Source organism: Ambystoma mexicanum, chromosome 4q (assembly GCF_040938575.1).
Source record: "Ambystoma mexicanum isolate Mex_15411 chromosome 4q, UKY_AmexF1_1, whole genome shotgun sequence".
Classification (NCBI taxonomy): Eukaryota; Metazoa; Chordata; class Amphibia; order Caudata; family Ambystomatidae; genus Ambystoma; species Ambystoma mexicanum.
This window is the reverse complement of record NC_090928.1, coordinates 597,272,174-597,296,678: the sequence shown is the minus strand read 5'-3', so window position 1 is coordinate 597,296,678 and position 24,505 is coordinate 597,272,174. Positions and strand designations below refer to the sequence as shown.

The window sequence follows — 24,505 nt, the reverse complement described above, 5'->3', positions numbered from 1 at the left end:
TGGCGTGTACTATTTCTAAAATACACGGCTTGAGTGGAGGGAACTGGAATGGTGTTCCCATCTTCACCAACGCACTCCTCCAGTGGAGGGAGCAGCACTAGCAATGCTCGTGAAGGCACACTAAATGAAGTGACGTGAGGTGAAATGCTGTTGCATTTTCATTGATGGTACACCTCCAGTGCAGGGAGCAGGAGTGCCGTTCCTTTGTAAGAGGTGCACGAAATCAGAGTCCAAGGGTTCCTTTCAAGGGATGATGACCATTTCCGGAAATCAGTCCATCTCCCAATACTTTTCCTTTGTATGATACAAAAGGAAACAAGGCTGTAGGCAGAGGCCTGGATTGGAAGGGCATTGGGGACAGTACACCCGAGTATCCTTCCTCACTCCTTGTTTACTACACACCTTACATCTTCTGTAAGGGTGTGTCCTCATTGGTGTGGCAGGAACAAAATCAGCAAAGTGTCGATCTTGCAATCTGGCCACATCTTCTACCTCTGGAACGGAGGGAATTTCTACATGGACTATAGTCAGCGATTGAACAATTTCTGTTTCAAATTTCAATAAGGACAGGTTGTTTTGTGGAGTAGCTGCACGGTACACCACATAAGCATTGAACGTTGCTATATGCATAATGCGTGTGGCCAACTTTTTGTATCAGAAGCGCGACTTGCGTTCAGCCTTGTATGACTCAAGCACTTGGTCGGTTTTATCTACTCCACCCATGTACTTATTGTAGTCCAGAATGCAGTTGGGCTTCCACACTTACTGAGTCTGCCCGCGCTCAGTGACTGCTGAAGTACTTTCATCATGAATAGTACTCAGCATGTACACATCCCTTTTGTGGGAGAATTTTACTGCCAACAGTTCATCCCGCCGCAATGCCATACATTCTCCCTTGGCCAACTTCTTGCACATAAGTTTTCTGGGGAAGCCTTTGCGGTTACAGCGCATTGTACCGCATGCCAGTGTGTCCACATTGAACAATTCCCTGAACAGTGGAATTCCTGTGTAGAAATTGTCCACATACCAAATGGTGACCTTTGTGGAGCCATGGTGTGAGAAGATCCCAAACAATCTTCCCAGTTGTCCCTAAATGGGCTGGGCAGCCCGGAGGGTTTAGGGTAGAGTCTTTCCCAGTGTAGACTCTCATGTTGTGAATTGCTTGAACACTAGCCGGCTTTTGTACAACATCAATGACTCATCAATGGATATGTTCTGGCTAGGAACATACACCTCCGCAAATCGCTGAGTCAAGTGCTTCAGAAATGGATGAAGTTTGAACAGCCTATCAAAGTTTGGGTCTGTTCTGGGTAATGCTGCCGAGTTGTCATTGAAATGCAACATACGTAGCAGTGCTTGAAAGCGATTCCTACTCATTGTAGCTGGAAAAAACAGGGTTGCATGAACCGCTACAGTAGACCAGTACATTGAGACAGACAGCTTCAGGCGATATTCCCATGTTCAGAATGAGACCCCAACATTTTCTCATCTCAAGATCGGTTGTTGGAACCCATGCTCGTGCTCTGGAATGGGGTTTCAGAGTGAGACCCCTTGACCTCAAGAACTGTGTAGCGTACAAATTGGTTTGCTGAACCATATCTGCAATTAACCCATCATCAACAAAAAGGTTGAAAAAGTAAATAGGCTGAAACCCACCTGTATTTACTGTGCACCCTGATATTCCAGTGAAAGGGGGCACACCAGGCTGAGCCATTGCTGGAGGCACCCACTCAGACTCATCATCCATGACAGGAACTGGCACATGCCTTGCGCGTCCTGCTTGTCCCCCCCCCTTACAGGTCTCCTGCGTGTGGGAAGGGTGGGAATAGGTGCATGTACTCGTTCCACCTCTTCGTCATCAGATGATGAGCAGGAAGAACTACCATCCACGGAGAAATCACTTCCCCAATCACTTTCATGCTGACCCTCAGAAGCAGTATCTGTTTCAGATTCCATATCCACCTCTGTGCCATGCTCTGGGCCAGATTCCATCAGTGCTGCTAACGCCTGTGCACCAGACAGTGATCGTCGCCGAGAAGCCATGACTACTGTCGCTATGGAACCCTTCACTGTCCAAAGAACAGAGAAAGACTGAAACAATAACTATGTGTGCTTCTCAAAGTGTGGAACCTAGTAGAGTAAGTGCTATGCAATGCCACAAACCTACACCACACAAGGACGCCATAATGTCCAAACTCTGCTCACAAACTGTAGCAACCCTCTGCAATATGGCATACTCTGAGCACGCTACAAAAAACGGAGTACAATTTTGCAAACACTCACGTGAAATGCTAAGGACCAGCTCACTGCTTACTTACAAGTGGGTAGACAGCTACAACACACCTGCACCTAAAACAAAGACAACAAAAAATGTAAGGAAGATGTCCTCTTCCACTATACATTACAGAAATACAAGTGTGGGGACGGGGATTGCACGCACAGTACCAATTCAGAGACAGCCAACGTGCGTTGCACCCTCCCCTCCTCCATGAAATGCTGATGCATGGGAAATGGCGTTGAGAAGCAACCATGTAACGTATTAGTGATTGGGTGAGTTGAAAAGGCAGAGGCAATCAAAAGGAAAGTACATGCCAGACCCTTCCAGACAATTGCTGGCACACTTTTCAACAAGGCAGAGAGGTGGCCAGTCGCACACATCAACCACAACCATCCTACATCTCTGCGTGGCCAACGCTACAGCTTTCCCCTCCAGGAAGGGATGGGGACCCTGCCGGGGCTCCCTGCAACCACTGCTGAACTTGGGGGACAAAAGACCCACATGGGAGACGGGCGCCCAAGGCCAGTGACATCACCCCCTGACTCTCCTGCTCCTGTGGCTACCCTGTGCTACAGCTGTGCCCCCTGTGAAAGGATGGGGACTCTGGTGGGTCACACTGGGACCACTCCTGGACTTGGACGACAGAAGTGGTGACCATTGCAATAAAAGAAATGAGCTCCGTACCACATGGGCATGGCATGCTCAGAAGAAATTACCATCTGCATTACTACTACAAACATTTTTGTGACACTGCTGCTAGTTATCGTTACCACATTTGTATTTCTGCAAAGCAACCACCTTCCTCTATGCAAGCCACAACCATCATTGCCCCCAGGACCTCCCCACTACCCATTCCCATCCATACCACTGACACTGCAGCCACAGTTCCTCCCACCACAGTAACCATCCACCTCCACATTACAATGGATATCTACAAAAATAATATATGCAGTACTTACATCAGTCAGCGAAAGCTTTCCAGGAGCCACAACAAAGGAAACACACAATAATTACATTCAGTACTTAGCCTACCAATAACACATCTAAACTGTCTTGGGAGTTTCTGCTAACTTTTCGATTTCTACCACCCGATACATGGCACATCCCAGTCATCTACCACCACGGAAGGCTACACTGCACACTGATAGGAAATGGAATTAAGACGAATAGGCGTATGGCTACCCCCAGCACAAAAAAAAATTATAGCTACGTGGCAAACTGCCCTCCCAGGGAAACAGCACTGTTTAGCTGCTCTGGGGGGAAATTTGTGAACTACCACGGCAACTGTGTCCCTGGCCACCCCAATACCTCCCCAGAGCACCCAATCCCGTTCACACCACCAACACTACAGGGCCAGTTCCCACCCACCCGAGTCGCAATCCACCCCCGCATAATATACAATGTACCCATAACCAAAAGTCAATACTTAGATAACAAGGGAGAAGCTTGAACTGCACAAGACCTGTAAAGGGAACAAAGGAACACATAAATTATCTGTGTCATCCCAGCCAAACACCAAACCACCCAGACATGCCCCCCCATTGCATGGGGCAATAGTGCTTACCCACCTTGGGGGAGGATGGGTACACTAATGTGCCCATCTGCGCCAAGCGAAATTGGGTAAACAAAGAAAATAATACAAAATCGTAGGCTGCTTTTTAGGGGGTGCTGAGGGGCACCCTACATTGCCGGCAAACGTTCTACTGTAACAGGGGGTGGCCCTCTCCCCCTCCACCCCAAATGGAGGGCCCCACCTCATGCATCCCGCTCACATAGCCAGGGGGTTGGATTACAGTTTTGCTCGATCCCTGCCTTGCAGGGATCGAGCAAAACAGAGAGCCTAAACCGATGAGCCGGCTCGTCGGTGGCAACCTGGAGTGGTTTCCACCGACAAGCCGGCTCGTCGGTGGCACTTAAGGGGTTAAACAGGTCAATTGTTTTCAAATGTGGTTTGAATTGAATGGAAAAAATGCTAAAAATGATTTTAATTCGCTAAAGGAGATTCAGAATTAATGAGTTACTTTGGATTGGTTCAGGTCAACACTAGCAATGATTTATGAATGATTATCAGATTGAAAACGAAATTCAGAAATTGAAAACAAGAAACAGCTATTTTGACATGTGGTGAAATTGGACCAAATCGCAAATTCGCTGCAACTTTTCTGCGTGAGGGAAACGCGATTACAGCAAAACTATCAGGAATTGGAATGTAATTTTGGGTTCGTTGGAAAGCTGAGGATGTTGGCTTCAAAATTACATTTAAGTTTCTAGGACGTACAGTTCAAAGGTTAGAGGTTTTTGTGAAGGTAGATTTTTCAGAAACAGAGTCGAGATTTAAAAATGAAAGCTTGCTCTTTAAAGATTAGGAACGAATATGGACTTATACTAAGGGGCTATGAAAGTACAAGATACCCAACGGGACAACCAACAGAACAGGGCGCCTTCCACTCTGATTTTTGTGCGCCAGGACACTTGACTTTCTTCAAAAATATCAGCGCATAGATGAATATTGCTACAATTATCACAGAATAGATGAGAGAAAGATTCAGGATGGACACAGAGATTCTATAATGCAGTTCTGGATAGATTGAAATGAATTGAATAGGATCACTTTAAACTAAGAGATGACTATGGACAGTTCTAGACTAAATACTCACTCCTATGGCTTTGGAATGGGATGGGCCCGTCAAAGATCTGGTCAAGGGTTTGGCTGGGATTCGCTTGCCAACGGACAGGTCTCAGGCACTGGGTTCTGCTCTCAGCACGGCACTCTGGTCTGCGCGGCCTCTTGGACTGGATCTGACGGGTTCTGGGTTACAGCTCTGCTGGACTGATCTGGATCTTGGGTTCTAGCACGGTTCTTGGCCAAAGGTTGCCAACACAGCACAGCCCGGCTGTTGAATTTTGTGGTGCCCCTTGGAAGTTTAGGGGTTAAAATCAGGTTGCTAGATTTTAAAGGCCTGCTGACAAAGGTTCAGCTTTTTGGGTTAGGCCTCTCTGCTTCAAAGTTCTGGGGTCTGGTTTCTGGATCTATGTCTGGAGCCTGGATCTTCCTGCAGGGTGCTTCACCAAGAAATCAGTTGATGAGTGGAAAGTGTGTGTCTTGTCTGTCCTCAGCAGTCCCTACTTATCCATTTCCAAAGTGGGTGGGGAGGCTGATTATCTATGCCCAACCCTCTAAGGATCTGATAGGTCAGAGAATTTCCCCTCTCCTGATTTGAGAAAGGAGCAGTGTGTCATATGTGTCAGAGTGACACTGTGATTATGATCCAAAGGAAATCCCTCCCCTTTACTTTTAAACAGAAAATCTATGTTACCCAAAAAACATATTTCCAAGATGCACAACTTGTTGATAATACATAATTACATGGCAGATTGCCTAAGGTACATTTTTGTCCAACTCTCATCTTCCTACGAGCTTTGGTTCATAAATGACAACTTTTTCGCGCTTTTGATGGGTTTCTCAATGTAAGTTCTGCACCAATTTTTATACATGCATGCACATCCCATCTGGGCACATTCCTGTACTTTTTCATGTTCTTAACATAAACACAATGGCTACAATATGAATAATTTCCGGTGTTCAGTCTCAGAACACCGCACAGATTCCAGATTAGTTTTAAACTGTGAGCGATTTTTTTCATTTTAACAACCTATAAGTTTCATATTTTTGTCAGTTCAGTACAATTTGCTATAAGCATTTTGCTAAAACATACATTTACTTCAACTTCAATCCACATTTTCAGTCTGGCCCGCCTCGAGAGCTGGGCTGAGTCAGAGGGTCACATGGCCTTCTTCCATGGCCTTCTTCCTGCCAGAGCAGTTTCTATTGACGCCCCAAATTACCATTTCCATTCAGCTCAAGGGAGCCCTTTGTCTACACTCAGAGCAACATGCCAGGGTACCCCTCCCAGTTCCTTTCACATCAGCCTGCCAGTTTCTTAGCAGAGGGCAGGGGGAAGTTTCCTTTGTTCAGGGAGAAGGTGTGGAATGTGTTTGAAGCGCAGTGTGGAAAACCTTAACTTTTAAACACAATGTCTGAAATTGTCTTGTCTTAAAATATAACTTACATTTTTAACAAATACATCAACCAATTTCTTACTTCAAGCCTTTTTAGAATATAGTTTTGAATTGTATCCACCTCTTAGGCTTCTGATAGCACGTCTTTCTTTGGCATAGTTTGAGTTCAATGTACAACTTTACACATGACAGGTTTTAAATCGCCAGCTTCTGACAGAGGCGAGTAACGGTATTACACCCATTTTTGACAGATTTCCTTCCATCAAGTATCTTTAAAAGTGGATTTTGTTCGGATAACATATGATTCTTGCTGACATTGTATTTATGTGGATTCTTGCAGTAGAATGATGTGAAACACCCAACGAGGAGGTTGGATCTTTTTAGGTAGTTTGTGAGCATGATTTCTGCAATTTTGACAACCAATAAAAATGGATTTCCAAACAGCTCTGTGTTTTTTTTGCAATGATTTTCCTCTGTGGGCAGCCAAATGATGGGTTTTGGCAGTGGTCTCCTGTGTTCACTAAGATAGACAAAAGTGGATGGCAGCCTAATTTTCAGATTTATACTGCGCACTTCTAGGTGATTTTAGCGAGCAGCATGCTTTCCGGCGGCCATTCTGATGTTCCTGATGCAAGCATTGCACCGTAATGTTGCAGGGCCTGGACTAGTGGGTTGAAACATCCCACATTACAAATTGATGATCACTCCACTCAACCCCACTTCCCCCAACCAGAGCCCCTGCATCTTCTGCTATTCCCACCCATTCCTGCTTATTTTCCACTTCTGCAACCTACATCCCCTGGATGTGTACTCTATGTACCGCCGTGTGTTGCTTCCCAGCTAGGTTTGTGCTCTGTAAATGTTTTACATACTTACACACATACATACTGACCATGGACAGTAAGCTTCTTAAGCATAGATAAAGACTGGCCGCACACCATTATTGGTAGATTCCTGCGGTGGCAGATGTTTTCCTACCAGAGTAGCTCACTTACATATTTGGAATACTCAGATATGGTGTGAAGTGTGGGTTGAGGTAGACCAGTTTTTGGCATGTTTAACAAGTGATATAACACAATATCCTGTCTAGCCCTAATCTATGGGTTTCCCTACCTAACAAAACTAACTATAGTGCTTGTCATCAGTAGTGAAGTCCAAGAAGTAAACAGTCTGTGCTCCATCTCAAAGCTAATCTAAACTGACCCTACCACTAGTAGAAAACAAAAAAAGTCTAGGAGAATGGCTCCCTTCTCCTGATTAGGCTTTTCCAGCCCTAGTAGATGATTTTTAAATAGTTCTTGGCTATTTCTTTGATTAAGTTGTTCAGTTCCTTTCAGTGACTTTTCCACCTTTCTGGTGTCCCTTTTCCATATGTAGAGAAACTACCACCACTACTTTGTGTTTGGGTTTTTATCCCTTCGTACTTTGATTTCTTGAAGTGTCTCTTTGAGGTTTCCTTTCCCCAGTATTTTAGGGGAGCAGAAATGCCTCTTTACTTGAACTTGGTTCTGAGTATTCCTTTGGTTCATTACTTCCTCTTGAAGAACATGTTTCATATCAAATTTATCTTGTTCTGAAAAACTTTGTCTGATAAACTGACTTTCTCTTTGGGTTGTTTATCACAGCCTAACCAACTGGGTTTGTTCCTGTCTTGTTGTAGTGAGTAAGACATGTTCCACTGTGATCCTCCTTCTTATGGAGAGAAGACCCTTCACTAAGATAGGTAAACTGAGTCCTAGAGTTATTCTTACTTTTATGGATAATTGTCCATTCACTGGGATGACTAGGCAGAGTCCCGTGGTTATTCTCCCTCTTATTGATACTTGTACAGGCACTGGGACGAGTAAACCCAGTCCCGTAGTTATTCTCACTCTTATGGATACTTGACCAGGCACTGGTACGAGTAGACTCAGTCCTGTAGTTATTCTCATTCTAATGGATATTTGCCCAGGTACTGGGACGGGTAGGATGAGTGTGCACTTGGTCCACATATCCCCTTGCGTGTTTTACGCCACTCCAGTTACCTTCTTTCTCATGTGCTAGCATCACCAGTTCTTCCTCCAGTATCAGGACAACACTCATAGGCAGAACAGGTCCTGCATTTTATTCTGACTCTTCCTGGTTCTTTCTCGCAGCTCCACAGAGCCCACGCTGCAGCGATCTCGGCATTGTTCCAGGACTGGACAGTCCACCTCCCATGGGTCACGCCACCGCTCACTCACCGTGACATCAGAGTTGCCTGGTGCAGCACAGGAACCTGAGGTGGAGGACCAGGTGAGCGCAGATCTGAAGGGCTTGCCCAAGCTGGATGAGTTTGCATCAGCATGGGGCCCAGATCGGACTGACTTCTTCAAAGTCCAGAAAGAGTGTCCCACTCTGGCGGGTCTGTGGAAGCAGGCAGGAGCAGGCTAAGGGCGGGGCCTCTGGCCTGTTCAAACTGTACTGGGAGGATGGTACCCCGGAAATGCTTTACGGCTGACACAACGCGGACGGAAGAAACACGAACGAACGCGGAATACCTACTCAACATCAGCAAGAGATTAATCCCGCAAGTTGAGCAAGTAACGGCAGCGAATGCCCCACGGGTCGAGTTTGGAAGCGCCTGTAAAGACACAGCTGCGTAACGACTCACGGGAGCCTGATTATACACAATACGGCGACAACACAGAGGCAAGATCATTGCCGCATGACATTGTTTGGCTAAACCAGGTCGGACAAGGTGGACACAAAACCTCCAACAGAAGACTAGCGAAATCAGATGACCCTCATAAGATTTTCAGAAACAGGAATCATCCAAATTGGCCCAGTGAGAGCACATGCTCCACAGGAGTCAGACGACTTCAAATATTCGCCCACAACAACAGAAGCAGTGGACAAATACATGATAAAAGGGTGGCGTTTTCCCTTCCTGATAGACAGATGGCAAGGGCACTATAAACCCTGAATGAGAAGACACTACCGGAACTCCAACGCAAATCGTGGAGTTTATAAATCTTTAAACAGCTAATGTTTAGTTTTAGGCTATGATGTTGATGGAGATGTTATGCATGTCTATCTAACCCTTCACTAAAGCCCCTGAAGAATTTCCGAATATTAAGTACAATTACCTCTAAAACAGAAAGAAACATTTCGGGCACCAGTGGCGTGTATGGAATGATATGGTGTTAGTGATTAAAGATGAGAGTGAATGGAAAGAGTGTAAGTGTGGTGTGCTTAGTGAGGTATGTCCGAGTGCTATAAACAACACAGCACTATACACTTTAATGGTTAAGAATCCAAACTCATTAACTTACTCATTGAAGGGTTGAAGCTTGTGCATAACTCTGTGAACATGTCCTTAGACTTTTACGGTAGGCAATTTAATAAGCACAGTATAACTACACCTTTGGTGTTTTTAAATATTTGCGTGTAATTGAAGAATAAAATATGTATATTTTTTTACAAACCTGCGTCTAAATAGTGTTTGTTCCTATGCCCATAAATGAATATGGGACGGGAATAGAGTCCACCTAGAGTAGGTAGCAATTAGTAGCACCAGCTTTGTTGTTGCAAAGTGTTAAGGGTGAATCCCTTTATGTTGAGGGTATACTGCTGCCACATACCCCTCGATCTCTCCTTTGTTTGAATAGGCTCCTGTACAGTGAGCCAAAAGACTCTGAGGGTGAGGGCATCAGAAGTTTGGTGATTCCCCAATGCCACAGAAAGTTCCTTTTTGGATTTGGCTCACCAAACTCCTTTGACTAAGACATTGGACCGGTTGTCTGCATGTTTTTACTGGCTGCAGTTCTGCGTAAAGGTTAAGGAATATGTCCGGTCCTGCCTGACCTGTCAAGCTTCTGGCAAGTCAGGTGGTGCCACAAAGTCCCCCTTAATTCCCCTGCCCTTGGTTGGGCAGCCTTTCGAGAGAATAGGCATGGATTATTGTGGTTCCTTTGGATCCTCAAACCAGCTTAGGGGAAAGATACATCTTAGTGGTGGTAGATCACGCCACACGGTACCCCGAGATGCCTCGACCAGGGCTTCAGACCCACCGACCAGCACTGAGACAACGATTCCTGACTCTGAGCTGCCGTGTAGGCCATTCTGCAGCCGTCGGTCCAACCTTGCTCGCCGAACTGCCTGCCGCCTGTTGCAGAAGCTGCAAAGTGCACTGACTCGACCCTGTCGAGCACCAAGAACGTCTACAAGCACAAGGTGCATTGTGGTTCTGTCCCCCTGGTCCTTCACCAAAGGCCCCTAGTGACATTATAGAACCCTTTGCTCCCTTTGTGTTGAAACCAAGTATCCTTGAACTATTGCGATTAATTACAGACTAATCTCCTGTCAGCATCCAGCGTGCATCCCCTTTCCTTCTTTGAAACTATATGTCCTCTCCATTCCTTTACAGGGTGGGTTGTATTTTGTAGTGTGCTAGAACTGTCAGTTGTGATAGATATTTGTATACAATCTTGACTGAACAGTCCCTTTTATCATTGGGTAATAATTGTATTTTTGCTGTGTTGCAACTCGCCAGACCCCCAGCACACTACAGGAGGAGGAGTAGCTATCATAGCCAAATCCACATTACAGTTCAGATCTTGCCCACTAGACCCAGTGGATGCATACAAACTCCTCCTACTCACAACTGACCCCAAAACCACAACCAACCTTCTCATCATTTAAAGAACACCAAATAATGGCAACCACCCTGAATCAGACATCCCGCTACTCATCACCCCCCACCTCAAACTTAATAAATTTATTATCCTAGGTGACATTAACCTGGGATTTAATGACAAATTTGACCACAAAACCACTTCATTCTACTCGGCCCTCCAAGAAATGCATTTCACCCAACTTGTCAACTCGCCTACCCATTCTAAGGGAAGAATACTGGATTGGATCCTAATCTTAAATGTTAATCTATTGATAGAATCCCTCTTGGTCGGATCACTATCTAATAAGTTTCAATATAATGACACCGGGCACTCAGGGCGTACCTCCACATACACCCTGCCCCATTGCGGTGAGAAACACCCGCAAACTTACAGCAGATAGTCTCATCCCCACTTTGACGGATTCCCTCAAGACCTACCTACCTTCTAATAACCCCGTTAGTATTGCCTCTATCTACCACAACTGCCTGAAATCAACCATTAATGCAGTAGCCCCACTCACAACTAAAATTCCTTGTACTGCTAAACAAACCAACTTCTGTTTCAACGAAGAGCTAACTGTAGGCCGGCGTAACAAAAGCGTTGGAGCACCTACATAAAAAGGCCCCGTACACTGCCTCGGCAAACTCACTCTTGTTACTCTGAACAGAACACCCGCATAAACAATGCCTCTTCCAACATCAAATAACTATTCACTATGCTTAGAGAACTGGAAGCCCCCATCCCCTCTACCATCCCCATCAACTCTAGCAAAGCCTGGTGCAACAACATCCAGAATGCACTAGCATCTAAAATCCTCACACTACAAAACAAAATACCAGTGAAAAGAAAACTATTGGCCGGCAAAAGTGTGCCTCCCCTGACGCATGACGCTGGCGCTGAAAAAACAGCCACCCAATTCAAATTCTCCACTGTCTCCCAAGACCAGGTCCTGAACACTATTTCCACGTTGAAACCCTCCAATTGTAAAGGCGATAGCTTCCCTGCTCGCCTAGTCAAACTTTGTGCACCCACTCTAGCACCCATCATTACCAACTATTTTATTGCCTCCTTCATCACCAATTCTGTCCCCTCCAGTATCAAAGAAGCCTGTATTACCCCCCTTCTCAAAAAACCGTCTCTGGACCCTGCCATAGCCACCAATTACCGGCCCATCACCACAGTGCCCTTTTTGCTAAAAATAGTTAATAAAACAGCCTACACCCAAGTCCAAGATTAGCTAGAAAGCAACCACTTTCTAGGAGTTAGACAATCTGGTTTCCGGCCTAAGCACAGCACAGAAACGGCCTTATTAGACCTCAAAATCCAGATGGACACCATAAGAGACTCTGGGAATTTGTGCATCCTCGTCTTACTCGACATGTCTGCTGCATTTGACTTGGTGGACCATGACAAGCTATGCAAAGCTCTATCCGAAAACTTCAACTTCTCCACAGAAGCCACCCTATGGGTCAAATCATTTCTAGCGGAACATACCTCAAGAGTATCCATTGACAAGGAGGCTGCCAACCCTATCCCAGTACCCCTAGGGCTCCCTCAAGGATCTTACCTATCTCCCAACCTTTATAATGTGTATACAAAACTCCTATTTGCAGCCCTTGACGCCATGGGAGTCATATACACTAACTTCACTGACGACACCCAGATCCTCATCCCCATCACGGGAGACCATGAACAAGACTCTGCCACTATTAACAAGATCTATGTCATCATCCAAAACTGGATGGTCACCAACAGGCTGTGCTTTAACAACAAAAAACTGAGATCCTCATCGTAGGTTCCCCAACTCGACTAAAAACTCTCCACGCCGATTACTCGACCATTACCATTGACCAAACTCCCATCCCAGTACTTAAACGGGTCAAAACATTGGGCTTTTTATATAGATTCTAACCTTACTATGACCAAACACATAAGTGCCCTCTCATCCTCTACTGCCTACATGGCCAAAATCATTGCACTCAGCCGCCAATTTCTGACCCCACATTACTGTCTCACCTTAGCTCGAGCCCTCATATTATCGAAGCTGGACTATTGCAATATACTCCTTCTACTAACCAGTAGCATGAATCTGGCCAAAGTGCAACTGCTACAAAACAAAGCCTTACGGGCAGCCTTTGGCTTAAAAAGAAACAACCATATCTCTCACATTAGGAGGGAAGTACACTGGCTACACGTCCAAGCCAGAATCTTATTTAAAACGCTTAGCATCACCCACAAATGCATCACCAATGATGCCCCCTCATACCTCAAAAACTCTGTCACCCAAAAAAGGTCCACTAGAGCCCTCAGATGTGGCTCCAGCACCCACTTATTTGTCCCAAGTTTCAAGAGCTCTAGGGCAGAGGGTGCCAGCTTCCCAGTAGCAGCACCTAAGATCTGGAACTCCCTTCCGATCTACATTAGAAATGAGCCCTCCCACCAGCGCTTTAAGAGCCTTATTAAAACATAGCTCTTCAATAAATTCTAACCAGCAGTTTCTCCACTATGGGCCTCATCACGAGTTGGGTGGTAATGCCGGCGCTATTAGCCCTACCGCCAAACCCATCCGGCGCTATTAGCGCCGGATCACGGGTTTGGCAGAACGGTTAGTGCCCATTCCCCATTGGGCCCATTCGGGAATTCCTCATTCCCCATTGGGCCCAATGGGGAAAATTCGCGCTATTACCGCCGGCGGATTTCCCGCCGGCGGTAATGGCGCGAAAATCTGCAAATTTGCCGCAAATTTCCCCCCAGCTCATAGCTGGTGGGAAATCCGCCAAGGCCATGATCTGGCGGACCCTTAAATGCGGTGGTAATAGCGCTACCGCCGCATTTAAGGGTTACCGCCAGACTCGTGATGAGGCCCTATGTCATTATGAGCACACTGCGTCCAGTGTTTGTTAATTAAAATATTTAGGCGTAAGCAGTGATCCAGCATAGAGAAGCCTTTCCCAAAACCTACCTGTGTGAGATCCAAAAGATTCAATGAAAGTGCTCACTCCTCTATCCTTGTCAGCAAGCATTTAGTAAACCCTTTCCTCGATATGTCTAATAGCAAAATGGAATGAAAGAGGGCCAGAAGGCAGTGGGAAAAGGTGCAAGAGGCACTAAAGGAAAGGACAGTATAAAAGAGGGTGCGAGCGACACAAAGAGGGTCAGAAGGCCAAGGAAAAGGTGCAAGAGGCACAAAAGGATAAAGACAGTATAAAAAGAGTTGTGACTGACCCAAAAAGAATGAAACATGGCAAGAGTGCACAAAAGCATGAAAGAAGCATGTAAGTGGCACAACCAACATAAAGAATAAAAGATGGCGCAAGTGTGCATGGAAAAGGCGAAGGAATACAGAAAGAGAAAGTACAAAAGGAAGTGAAAGTAAAGAATCAAGAGAGGGGCAAAGAGTCAGAGTGGTCACGCTGAGGAAAAGCAAAGAGCCTTGTGTTTTCGAATGCCTCTGATTGTACCCCATAAGTGGAAGATATGCAGGAAAGATTGTTCTTCAGAAAAAAAGCACATCCTGACAAGCACACTTTGTATTTTGTGTTTTGAAAGCTAGAAGAGGCCTGCTCTTGGGGAAGGGAACCTTGAGAGACCTATTGAGAAAAGGAACTCAAGGACATTGAAGGTGTTTGAATTCACTATAAGGGCCCCGTGGAGAAGGTCATATGAACAGCCCTCATGAGTGAACCCATCATTGTGACATTGACCGAATTGCACCTGGTCAGAAGACCACATGAAACCAACTATGGTTTTGCCATTTTTGTTGACCCACTATTTTTCCTTTAGAAAAGATTTCCTATGACATTTTTGTACAGCGTGAGGGCAAGCATAGGTTTAGACACAGACATACTTTTATTTTGCACTATTAGATGACGACGGCCATTACAAACATCAGTTAAGGGAACCATCCTTTTAGAGTTAGGGCCAGTCAGGCATTCCACCACCCCAGGTACCTTAGTAAATAAAGGTTTAAAGTCTTTGTCTCTCTTGATACCATGCCTGTCTCACAAAGTCCTTAAAGCACTGGAGTAGTTCCTCCTTTGCACTGCCAAGGTGTCCGTGTCAGCATTAGAGCCCCTCTTCCTGTGATTTAGAGGGTGAGGGAGGGTGTCACTCAACCACCAATGGACTATCTATGTTTTCGGTCACAGCAGTAGCCAGGCCCAGCCGTATCTGTTCACCGCTGATCACTGCTGCAGCCCACAAAGCTGTTTCTACCAGCCCCCGGTACCTCTCTATGGCTAGGCAAATGTCTGCAAATAATCCTGCTTCAGTAAAACATCTCACCGCCTGCACATTGCTCAGCCCTCACCCCTACAGACGGGTCAGGATGGGCCCTCTCCCCTTCCTCACTGATCCAGCAGACAAGTTACTGGCATTAGTCACTGGGCTGCCCAAGGAAGTCGCCGCTTGCTGGGTCTGAACATAATTTGAAATAAGGGCCCTGGCCAAGCACCCCAGCACAGGCCAGACACCAACTCCTGCACTGGCTCCTACACCAACAAACATGTGCTGTGTCACCCGCGTGTGCTCCTGTGAAGCGTGGGTCGCTAGCCACCTCCAATGCTCTTCTTGCATCTCAGTTCCGGGTCTGAAATATTGAAGCGCCCGCAGTGCGCACGTCCACGTCTTCTGCCCGGTGAACTCCCCGGCTGGTTGTCCGCCAAGGCCTGCAGAGGGTGGGCCAGGATCTCTCTGCGCACTCCTTAGCCCTGCACCTCCTCCCCCGGAGTACGTTCCTGGTCTCTGCTACCCGCTTACCCCCAGTACCTCAGCTACCCTTCCGTCCTCAGCCCGACTCTTTCACCACTGCAGCTTTGAAGCCGTAGTGTTCTTGTGAGGGGCAGCTCCTTCATGCCGGCAGCAGCCCCCTGTGTACGCGCCACTGCCCGGCCCTAAGCACGAGTCCACCGGTTGTCGGGCATCAATGCCTCACCAACACTCAGAACCCTCCCGGCTCAGCGATTCACATTGGGGTCCTCATGGCTTCACAAGAGGCCTTCCAGGCTCAGGAAGCCAAGTGTCATCCTGTTATTTCAGAGACCCAGAGAGCATATATTTTACATCCGCTACCCTCTGCCGGCCATCTTGGAATCCCGTCAACCATTTTTATGCACGTCAGAAAACCCAAATATCGGAAATGCTGTGGAGGAGATGTTGTCAAAAAGTTCCCAGGTTACTTATCCCTACCTGAAAAGTTGTACCTCGATATGTAGAAAATGGGGAATAAAAATTGAGCAGCTGAAGAAGGGTATAATTAATAAACAAGAGCGCAAAACATAAGCTAAAGTTCTAGAGCTTGATTTGGATTTAAATATTATTATGAACTTGTGCTCATTGAGGTACATAGTTACCATTCGCAGTTTGTCTTCTGAATGCATGTCAATTTGCACAATTCTGTCACTGTCCCCTAGGCGCCCCATAGGAGTATAATGGCAACGGTAAGGTTAAATATCGTACCACTGAAAGCTTGTATGTCCTGGCAGCTTAAGGAGAGGCACTGTTCTTATGATGCTGGGGTTGTCGAGGATTTACCCCACTTTTTCTTAATATGTAAGTTGTTGTTAGTTCCAAGGAGGAGGTATTTGAAATGCCATTTTATCTGTAAGAACATTAGAACAATCTTGGAGACCATGCAGTATATTTTTGTCAAGTACAGAGAGTAGCTTTGTTTTTGATCTTAGCAAAAATATCAATGCCTCTTTTAAGCGTTTGGGCAGGACATTTTAAATGCAAGTTTTAAGCCCTCTATAATTGAAGTTTAGCTATCTATATATTTTAATTGCTGTCTAACTTTTAAACATTTTTACTCAATTTTGTGTGTATTAACTTGTATTCTATTTCTGCATCTGCAAACTGTTGGTTACATTTTATATAATTAGTATTTTGTATTAAATGTAAATGGCGAAAGCCAAATAAAGTATTGCCTACCTACCTTTAATTCTTTAATGGGATTACTTGGTTTTCTTTCCTCCTGTTTCATCCCTCTAGGGATTCTCTTATTATTCCTTGTTTCTGATTTGGGCTTCTCAGCATGGACTTTTACAGTCTCTTGAAATACTTTATTTAAGTTGTGATTCAATTGCCAACTTTTTCTAGACTTTTGCTTGTACCTAGTTTCCTCTTTAAACTTATTTCGACTGTGTACAGGATGTCGAGTTAACTTCACCCTTTCCCATGAGTAGCTTTATCTCTTCTAATTCTCCTTCAGTATTTAATGATTCAACAGTTTGTTTCATACAATTATTGCTCATGGGTTTTCCTTTTTCTCCAGCTCACCTCTTTTTCAGAATTGGTACTGGGATCACTCGACTGATTGTTATAATGATCTTTTGGGGTCTCCCCAGGCCTCCTGTGCTACCTGTTACCTTCCTGATGATAGGAGAACCTCTGTGGGAGTCTTCGTCATTGTAGTTTCCTTCTTCGTTGTCCAGACTGCCAGCGTCTCTCCTACTTCGGTTTCTCCTTTCTCATGGTTTCCCATTTCTGCACTGGGTTGCGGTCATCCTGTGCTCGACCGTAGTGACTGGTGCGTCCAGTCGTCAGTGGTATCGGCGACGTTACATGGACACCTAGTCCACCAAAGATTTCTATCCATGGTCTCACCACCACCTTTGGATGGGCTATGGCCCTTTTGGTTTAATGGCTATTCGCTGGCCCACACTTCGGCTTATCATCTGATGTGCTTACGCAAGTTTGAAACTCACGGGCTCTGGAGTCTCTCTTGCTGGTTCGGTTTAAACGGCTTGGAGAACTCCCCTGCTGGCGTACGTCTCGCTCTCGCCCTCTCTCTCTCGCTCACTCTCACTCTCTCTCACCCTCTCAATCTCTCTTTTGCATCACGCAGTTCAGGACCTTTCCCAACTGGCGTGAGGGTGTTTCTCTCTCTCTCTCTCGGTCTTGTTCCCCTTTGTTGCCCAATGGAGTCCTGTTTATCCATCTCTTTGGGGATTGGAGGTTGGGCTTTAAAGAGATATGTTCTATTTCTCTTGGTCAACCATGTCCTTTAGGGTTCTCCTCGTCCCAGTAGGGATAAATCATAGTCTTGGGTATCATGGTTTCTTCATTCCAGTATGGATAATTGACAGTCCTCTGTATTATTGCTTCCTCGTCCCAGTCTTGGTACTTGGCCATAGTGTGTACCTCTGGAGGGAGTTCTTCACGGGAACTGCAGTCTGTGTCCCCAAAGGGGGAGTCTCTGCCGGTGAGGTCCCAATTGCCTCTACCCCTTGGGATGGTATTGCAGAACGGGCTCACCAACCTAGCCTCACAGGAAGTAACTCCACCTTGAAGAGAAGCGACAAGTTCCCTTGATTCGTCACACAGGACACTGGGCCTGTAGCGCATTACGACAATTCCCAAAAGCCACTGCTGGTGTTTGCCTATTTTTGCTGATGTATGGGTCTACATATCCATATGTATGTCCTGTATGCAAGCAGAAACAATGAGGATGCAGCGGACTCGGGACATGAGGCACAGTTCAGCACCTTGTGGGGAGGGGTCCTTGCCCATTTTATTTTTTTGCATGATAAAACCTACTCATTTCATCATACATTGATCAGTGATTTACTGAAGCACGACTTCTGTTGACAGCAATTTTCACTAAGCCTTTTGTAAATGTATGGCTTGCGATACTGTTTCATGTGAGCATTTTCATCTAGATTTATCTGGGTTCATTGTTTGTTCAGAATATTGACAATGTATTTTTCCATTAAATGCTTTATCCCATGTTGGAGTATTTTCAAAACTGCAAGTATAACATGCTCTGATGCTTGTTACTGTAAAACGGAGCATGCAACCAAACAAACATGAACACTAAAACAACCGACACACAACCACCCATCCCACTGCAGTGACATTGAAAGATGCTTGCTTGTCTGGCATTTATTTGAACTTGTAGACATTAGAATATAGTTTTACTATCAAAATAAATATAATATAAATTAGAAGAACGATAGTACAGATTGGAATTTTAAAAAATGTATACAGCCACAAGAAAGGCAATGGATTACTCAACATTTAGGGTTTATGCAGATGTCCATATACTATATGAAGTTACTGAAGATCATGGCTTTCCACTTATTAATGTCACCTTTATCTTTTAGGGTGGAGATGGCTCAAAGGTTATCAAGCTTAAGGACGGAGTGAATACTGTTTCAGTGGAGGTGACAGCAGAGGATGGCACTGTTAAGATATACGTAATCGAGGTGACAAAGATACCAGCAAACGCTGCAATTCTTCAAGGCCTAAAGTTAACAGAAAATATCCCACTTGTTCCACCATTTGCATCCAAAGTATATGAATATACATGTATGTATAAAGGGTTCATTCATTTATAAACAAATGTTTTCTTTTCAAAGCGAATCTCAATGTCGGTCAAAAACTCTGTCCTTGTGAACAGTGCTTACATACCGCAAAATAGACCCGTGAATGACCCACTGAAATAGAAAGATAAATTAAGTAGATGCAGTAAAAACCAACTCAGTTTTAAAGGGTCTGTGTCATATATATATATATATATACATATATATATATATATGAGTATTTTTATCTGTGTGATGAATCGCAGAATTCAATCACTTCTCCCCATGGGAAGCCTTTCCCTGTGAAGCTAGGGAGGTGAGTCCGCTATGCGATACCCTCCCTAGGGCTAGAAGTAAGCGGCACCTCAGCAGGAGAGACTGCCCCGTTGGGATAAGGACTCCTTTTCTGAAGAGGAACTACATAACCACAACTACCAGAAGAAGACCTACAGAACAAGTCGATATTTGTTATTGCCAAATGGAATCTGTGAGAAAACCTGAAAAAGATAACTCCACTGGTACTGAGACGAAATAAAACATTGGAGTAATAGTGATTACTAACAGAAAAAAGAAGAATGACTTTGACATTGCGCAAGGGAAATCCCAAAGCTGTGTCCTAAAACAAGCAGGAGGAGTCCGGAGAGAGGGAGAATCCTGGGAGTTTGAAATCAGCTGTGCAAGTACAAAGGAAAGCAACCCAAAAAAGCCTGTACAAATAATCCCAAAAGGCCATATAATCATTGCAACACTTTCCAAGCGACGAAACAAGGTTTTATTCCATGAAAAAAGGTCTCAGACTGTCCCATAGAACCGAACCGACAGAGCTTATCTTATCTCAAGACATCTTTTATAACGGAGGCACCACAAATTAACACTAATATGCATAATGATGAGTACAGTATAATCCCTCCACCCTCATTGGCTACCGCCTATAGAACATGCTAATTCCCCTCCCTGGACCGATTGGCCACATCTAATCTAAACCCTTTCCCCTAAACACTTGGTCCCCTACATCACCACAATCAAATCCAGGTACCTAGTTGGTGGTTTCCCATTATTGATATATTTGTAAATTGAGACACATGATGTCTACCCCCCAGTTCCAAACACGATCAAAGTAACTTGATGATGCCAACCCTGCACTACTAAACAATAGGCCTTCTCATCAACCCCAGATGCTCAGGCACACACAAGCTGCCTCCCCGACCTTGTACTTAATTTATTGGCATCACCTCTGCTCCTCTTCTCCCAAATCCAGACACAGCTCCCCCCACTTATCTCCTTTGAACCCCAGGGATTTGTTTTTGCTTTTGGTTATGTGTACACTTGTAATTCATATGGGATGGCCGCTCATTGGGGAGGGCAGTAGTGCTCTAAATCTTCACCTTGCCTATTGGCACCACAAGAACTTATGCCCTGTTCTATGGATTTGTCCCTCAAAGGACACATCCCTACCAGCTCACATTCCATTCCCACCCTATTCAAGCTCTGCAGCTGGACACAATTAACACTTACCTGTGTACCATGAGAGCCTGTGACCTTGGCTTCTCTCCTGGGGACCGGGAAAGGGATTTTTCTTTTGGAGCTGAAGTAACAGAGCCACAGCTCCACATCATGGCCTGAGTTCAATTTTATTCATCTAGGCCTTAAAATTCAAAATGGTGACCCTCCTTCCATGTTAACACACTGACCTTGTATCTACCATGATACCGTGCTGACTCGATTCTTCAACTACTTCGGCTTCTTCCACACATCACACTATACTATGTTTCTACAAATACAGAACTTAAAACACCGGGCCTATATGCTGCCCTATCTATGATCTCTGCAACCACAACAATGAAACATTTAGTTGATCTTTCAGTGCTGATATATGTGTCAAACCTAACTAAACAGCATGTGCTTCTGTCCAGCGCCTTCAATCTGCTCCTGGGATAGTTCATTCTAATAGGTCTTTCTCAACCAGAATCATTTGGCCTGGCTAGCACGCTGTATGTGCATCCCAACATCCCCCCTTTAGTTAATACTGCATTAACTAACCCTGCTCGCTCCTTCCTCCTACACTCATCATCCTTGGGTACCCATGCCTTACATATAGCACATGTACTCCCAACCCTTTTCGCATACTCTTCTGGGGTACCAGTCATAAAACAATACCACCCATCTCTGCTAAGTCGACCCAACACTCAATATAATTGTCTGGGACCGGTGGGGGTGTAGTCAAAGTTCCCAGGGGTTCTAACGCCCCCTCTATTTTGATCATCCTTGGCCTCACAACCCCATCCCATCTATCAGTCTGGGTGCACTTGTGTTTTGTGAGAGGAGGAGCTCTGCCTGCCCTGATTGATACAATCATCATGACACTCTTCAGCAACATCTTCGTAGTACAGCACCTCAGGATCATTTTACACAAAAAAGCACAAGCAAAAAAACCATGATTTGAACCAGCATTTTTACTGCTATTACAAACCACGATGAGGCGCATGAAAACATAGACCCAAACCAGTCATTGGCGTTCACTCCAGCTTCCTTTTCCATGGCGATCCCCAAATTGTGATCACTTTTGTCTGTCTTTACTGTTGCCACCATGAGTTCCTTACAGTATGATTATTGATTGTCTAAGCAATCATTAATGCACAGTCCATGAATGTAGCTCAGGATAACCTGGTTAATAATTAAATCAACCAGTCTCTCAATCCAGTTGAATGAGAACAGCCATGCCATGTGTTCACAGTCTAACAGCATGATTTGAAAAGACCAATCCACAGAATCTGACTATGTATAATATATATCTTGTGGTCCATTTCCACTGAAGCTATGACCTTTCATACAATCAAGGCCTATGTGTGAAACATATAGTTCTCAGCATTCCTAGCTGCCATTGACATATTATTCTGAAACAGTTCTGCAGACATAAGATGAGTTAGACAAATCTGCATAAGAAGGCCCCAAGATAGAACTCTTTGTTCATCCTTGTAGGTTGCAGGGAAACCAGTTTATTCATATTCGTTCCTGCTGTGTCAATTTCTTGTTCAAATTACTTGTTCAAATCGCCTCCTCTCTGGGATCTACGTACCACTTCTAGTACAACACAGCATAGTTGAGCTAATGAATGCCTTTTTTCGGCGAAGTGCCTAGCCACTGGTGATTTGGTAGTATGTGTACGGATGTTACTTTTGCGCTCATTCCATCTTTCTTTTGCATGCCTGTTGGTCTATCCAACATAAAAGATGCCACACGGGCAGCGCATGACATAGATGACACTACCCGTGTCATAGTAACTTCTTTCATGTGAATTCAATCCTACTTTCCACCTCGTGATATTCTTTTGACAACTGCATTACTTTTACACATGCTTTTTTTTTTTTTTTTTACTATCTCCACATGATGTGTTGAGTCTTTTTTACTCAGGCACTTGATATGCCTGGATACTCAGGATAAACTAACCAAGAAGACTTTTGTTCTGCTCGTTTAATGTAGCAAGTTGGTACCAAACATAATTTAATGAATTTGAAGGTGTCTTCTAATTTAGTTTTATACATATTTTATTTTTATTTTTTACATTTATCAAGCTACAAAGTGGCCCTTCGGCATTGTGGCGCTGTTACAAGCAAGGCTTACTTAGTTAAAGGAAAAAACAGAGGGAGAGACATCTTGATAAAAACCGCCTGTCTGTGGTTCGTTGTTACAGGGAACCTAATACCAGACAGGTGGTAGTAATATTGACGTTGTTACAATGGTAATGGAGGGCTCTACGGTTAGTAGTTACAAGGGAAACGGGAACAGCTGATACCTTCTAGGAGCAGATATTTGGGTGAACCTCGGGGTGTAGTGTGGACTCGTTAAAGAGTCTCGTGTTGAGAGCATAAAGGTGAAGCATCAAGTCAATTGGCGATGGGCATAGTATTGCACATTATCTTCCTGAACAATGACTAAAGGTTATGCAATTGGTCGCTGATGCCCCATGATTTGCCATTCAACATGTCCAGTACAGCATGCAGTGAAAATATACAGTGAGCAAATGGGGCAGCAGTGCAGTTGACCAATCATTTAATTGGTGTGGAATCATTAGAAAAATACAAGAAGTCTCACAGCACATATAATTATAATGTAACTTCAACATTTTACAGCTAACTAGAAAACCTTTTGCGTGATAGCAATGGTGTTCACCATCTTGTGTCTTATCAAGCACTAGAGTCGCATGATTAAACATTCCCTGCCTCTCGTGTTCTGCTTGTAATTATTTGGGGATTCTGAACATCTTTTCTTTTGATAAAGTTGACCAAATAGAGTGGTTTAAAACACTTTACTTTAAATTTGCAGGTTCTGCTCCATATTATTGTAGTTCTATAACTTTGCAGCCACTGGTTCCAGATACGAAAATGAAACTGACAACGAATGGAACAGATGCACTGAAACCCTTGTCTTTGTCAACTGGCGATACCATCGTAGAAGTGCAAGTTACTTCTTCTGATGGCACCAAATCGCAGGTATTTTACTGTTTCTCTTTTCATCATTACTCTGTATCCTTTGAGTGCGCAAGTATCAGGTAACTTCTCCTGTTTCATCCTGTGGTAAATCAGACATAGGAGACAGACAAGAAGAGATAGTTCAACAAGTTTTATTAAAGAAAAGAACACTTAAACTAACCCTATAACTATGGAGATGGGTTTCCCTAACTTCAAAATAAAATAACAGGGTGCTCGTCAGGGTGTCTCTCAAACATTCTGTCCTCTGTCCAAACCTATGCTATCCTGTGTTCTAGCCCTACCACTAATGACATAGATAACATAAACCTTTGCCTTGGTAAGTTGGTTCACACTATACTCAGCTTAGGGTGGATGGTTTCTGACCCCCATCCACTTGTGTCTTTGGTTTTCTCTCTCAGGCCCAGCTTGCTGATAGAGTTCAAAATCTTGGTCCTTTAAGTCTGTCTCTTTTCCTGGAGCATTTAGCTCGGAACCTCTGGGTAATTGTTTGTATCAAATCCCAAAGTTTGTCTTGTATTTGGCTGTGCAAACTTTCTCGTGATGTCTTTTAGCCCCACGTGGGCTGTATGGCCCTCCGAGGCCGTCTTTGTACTGGATAGCATCCGCCCCCTCCTGGGGTTCTCTGTTTCTCATGCCCCTATGGACTAGCTCACCCTGTATCGGCCCCTCATGGACTTTCCACTTTCTCACCCCGACATGGGGTATGGGGATTTTCACCCCGGTTCAAGCAATTCTCACTGTTGGAGCCTCTTGGACTTTCGGCTTTCTCACTCATGTGTG

The 24,505-nt window shown here is 44.7% G+C and overlaps 1 protein-coding gene across 3 annotated transcripts in view; it reads left to right on the top strand.

The window, feature by feature from the left end:
* Nucleotides 1-24,505, top strand: part of LOC138467859 (uncharacterized) — a 1,040,267-nt gene that overhangs the window by 68,354 nt on the left and 947,408 nt on the right. For 2 of the 3 annotated variants that reach the window (XM_069608148.1, XM_069608147.1), the window contains exons 3-4: nucleotides 19,038-19,242; nucleotides 23,559-23,725. In XM_069608148.1, coding sequence (XP_069464249.1) covers nucleotides 19,038-19,242; nucleotides 23,559-23,725 — 372 coding nt within the window. Of the gene's footprint in view, nucleotides 1-19,037; nucleotides 19,243-23,558; nucleotides 23,726-24,505 lie in introns of those variants that run through there. The other variant, XM_069608150.1, reaches the window with a different exon arrangement.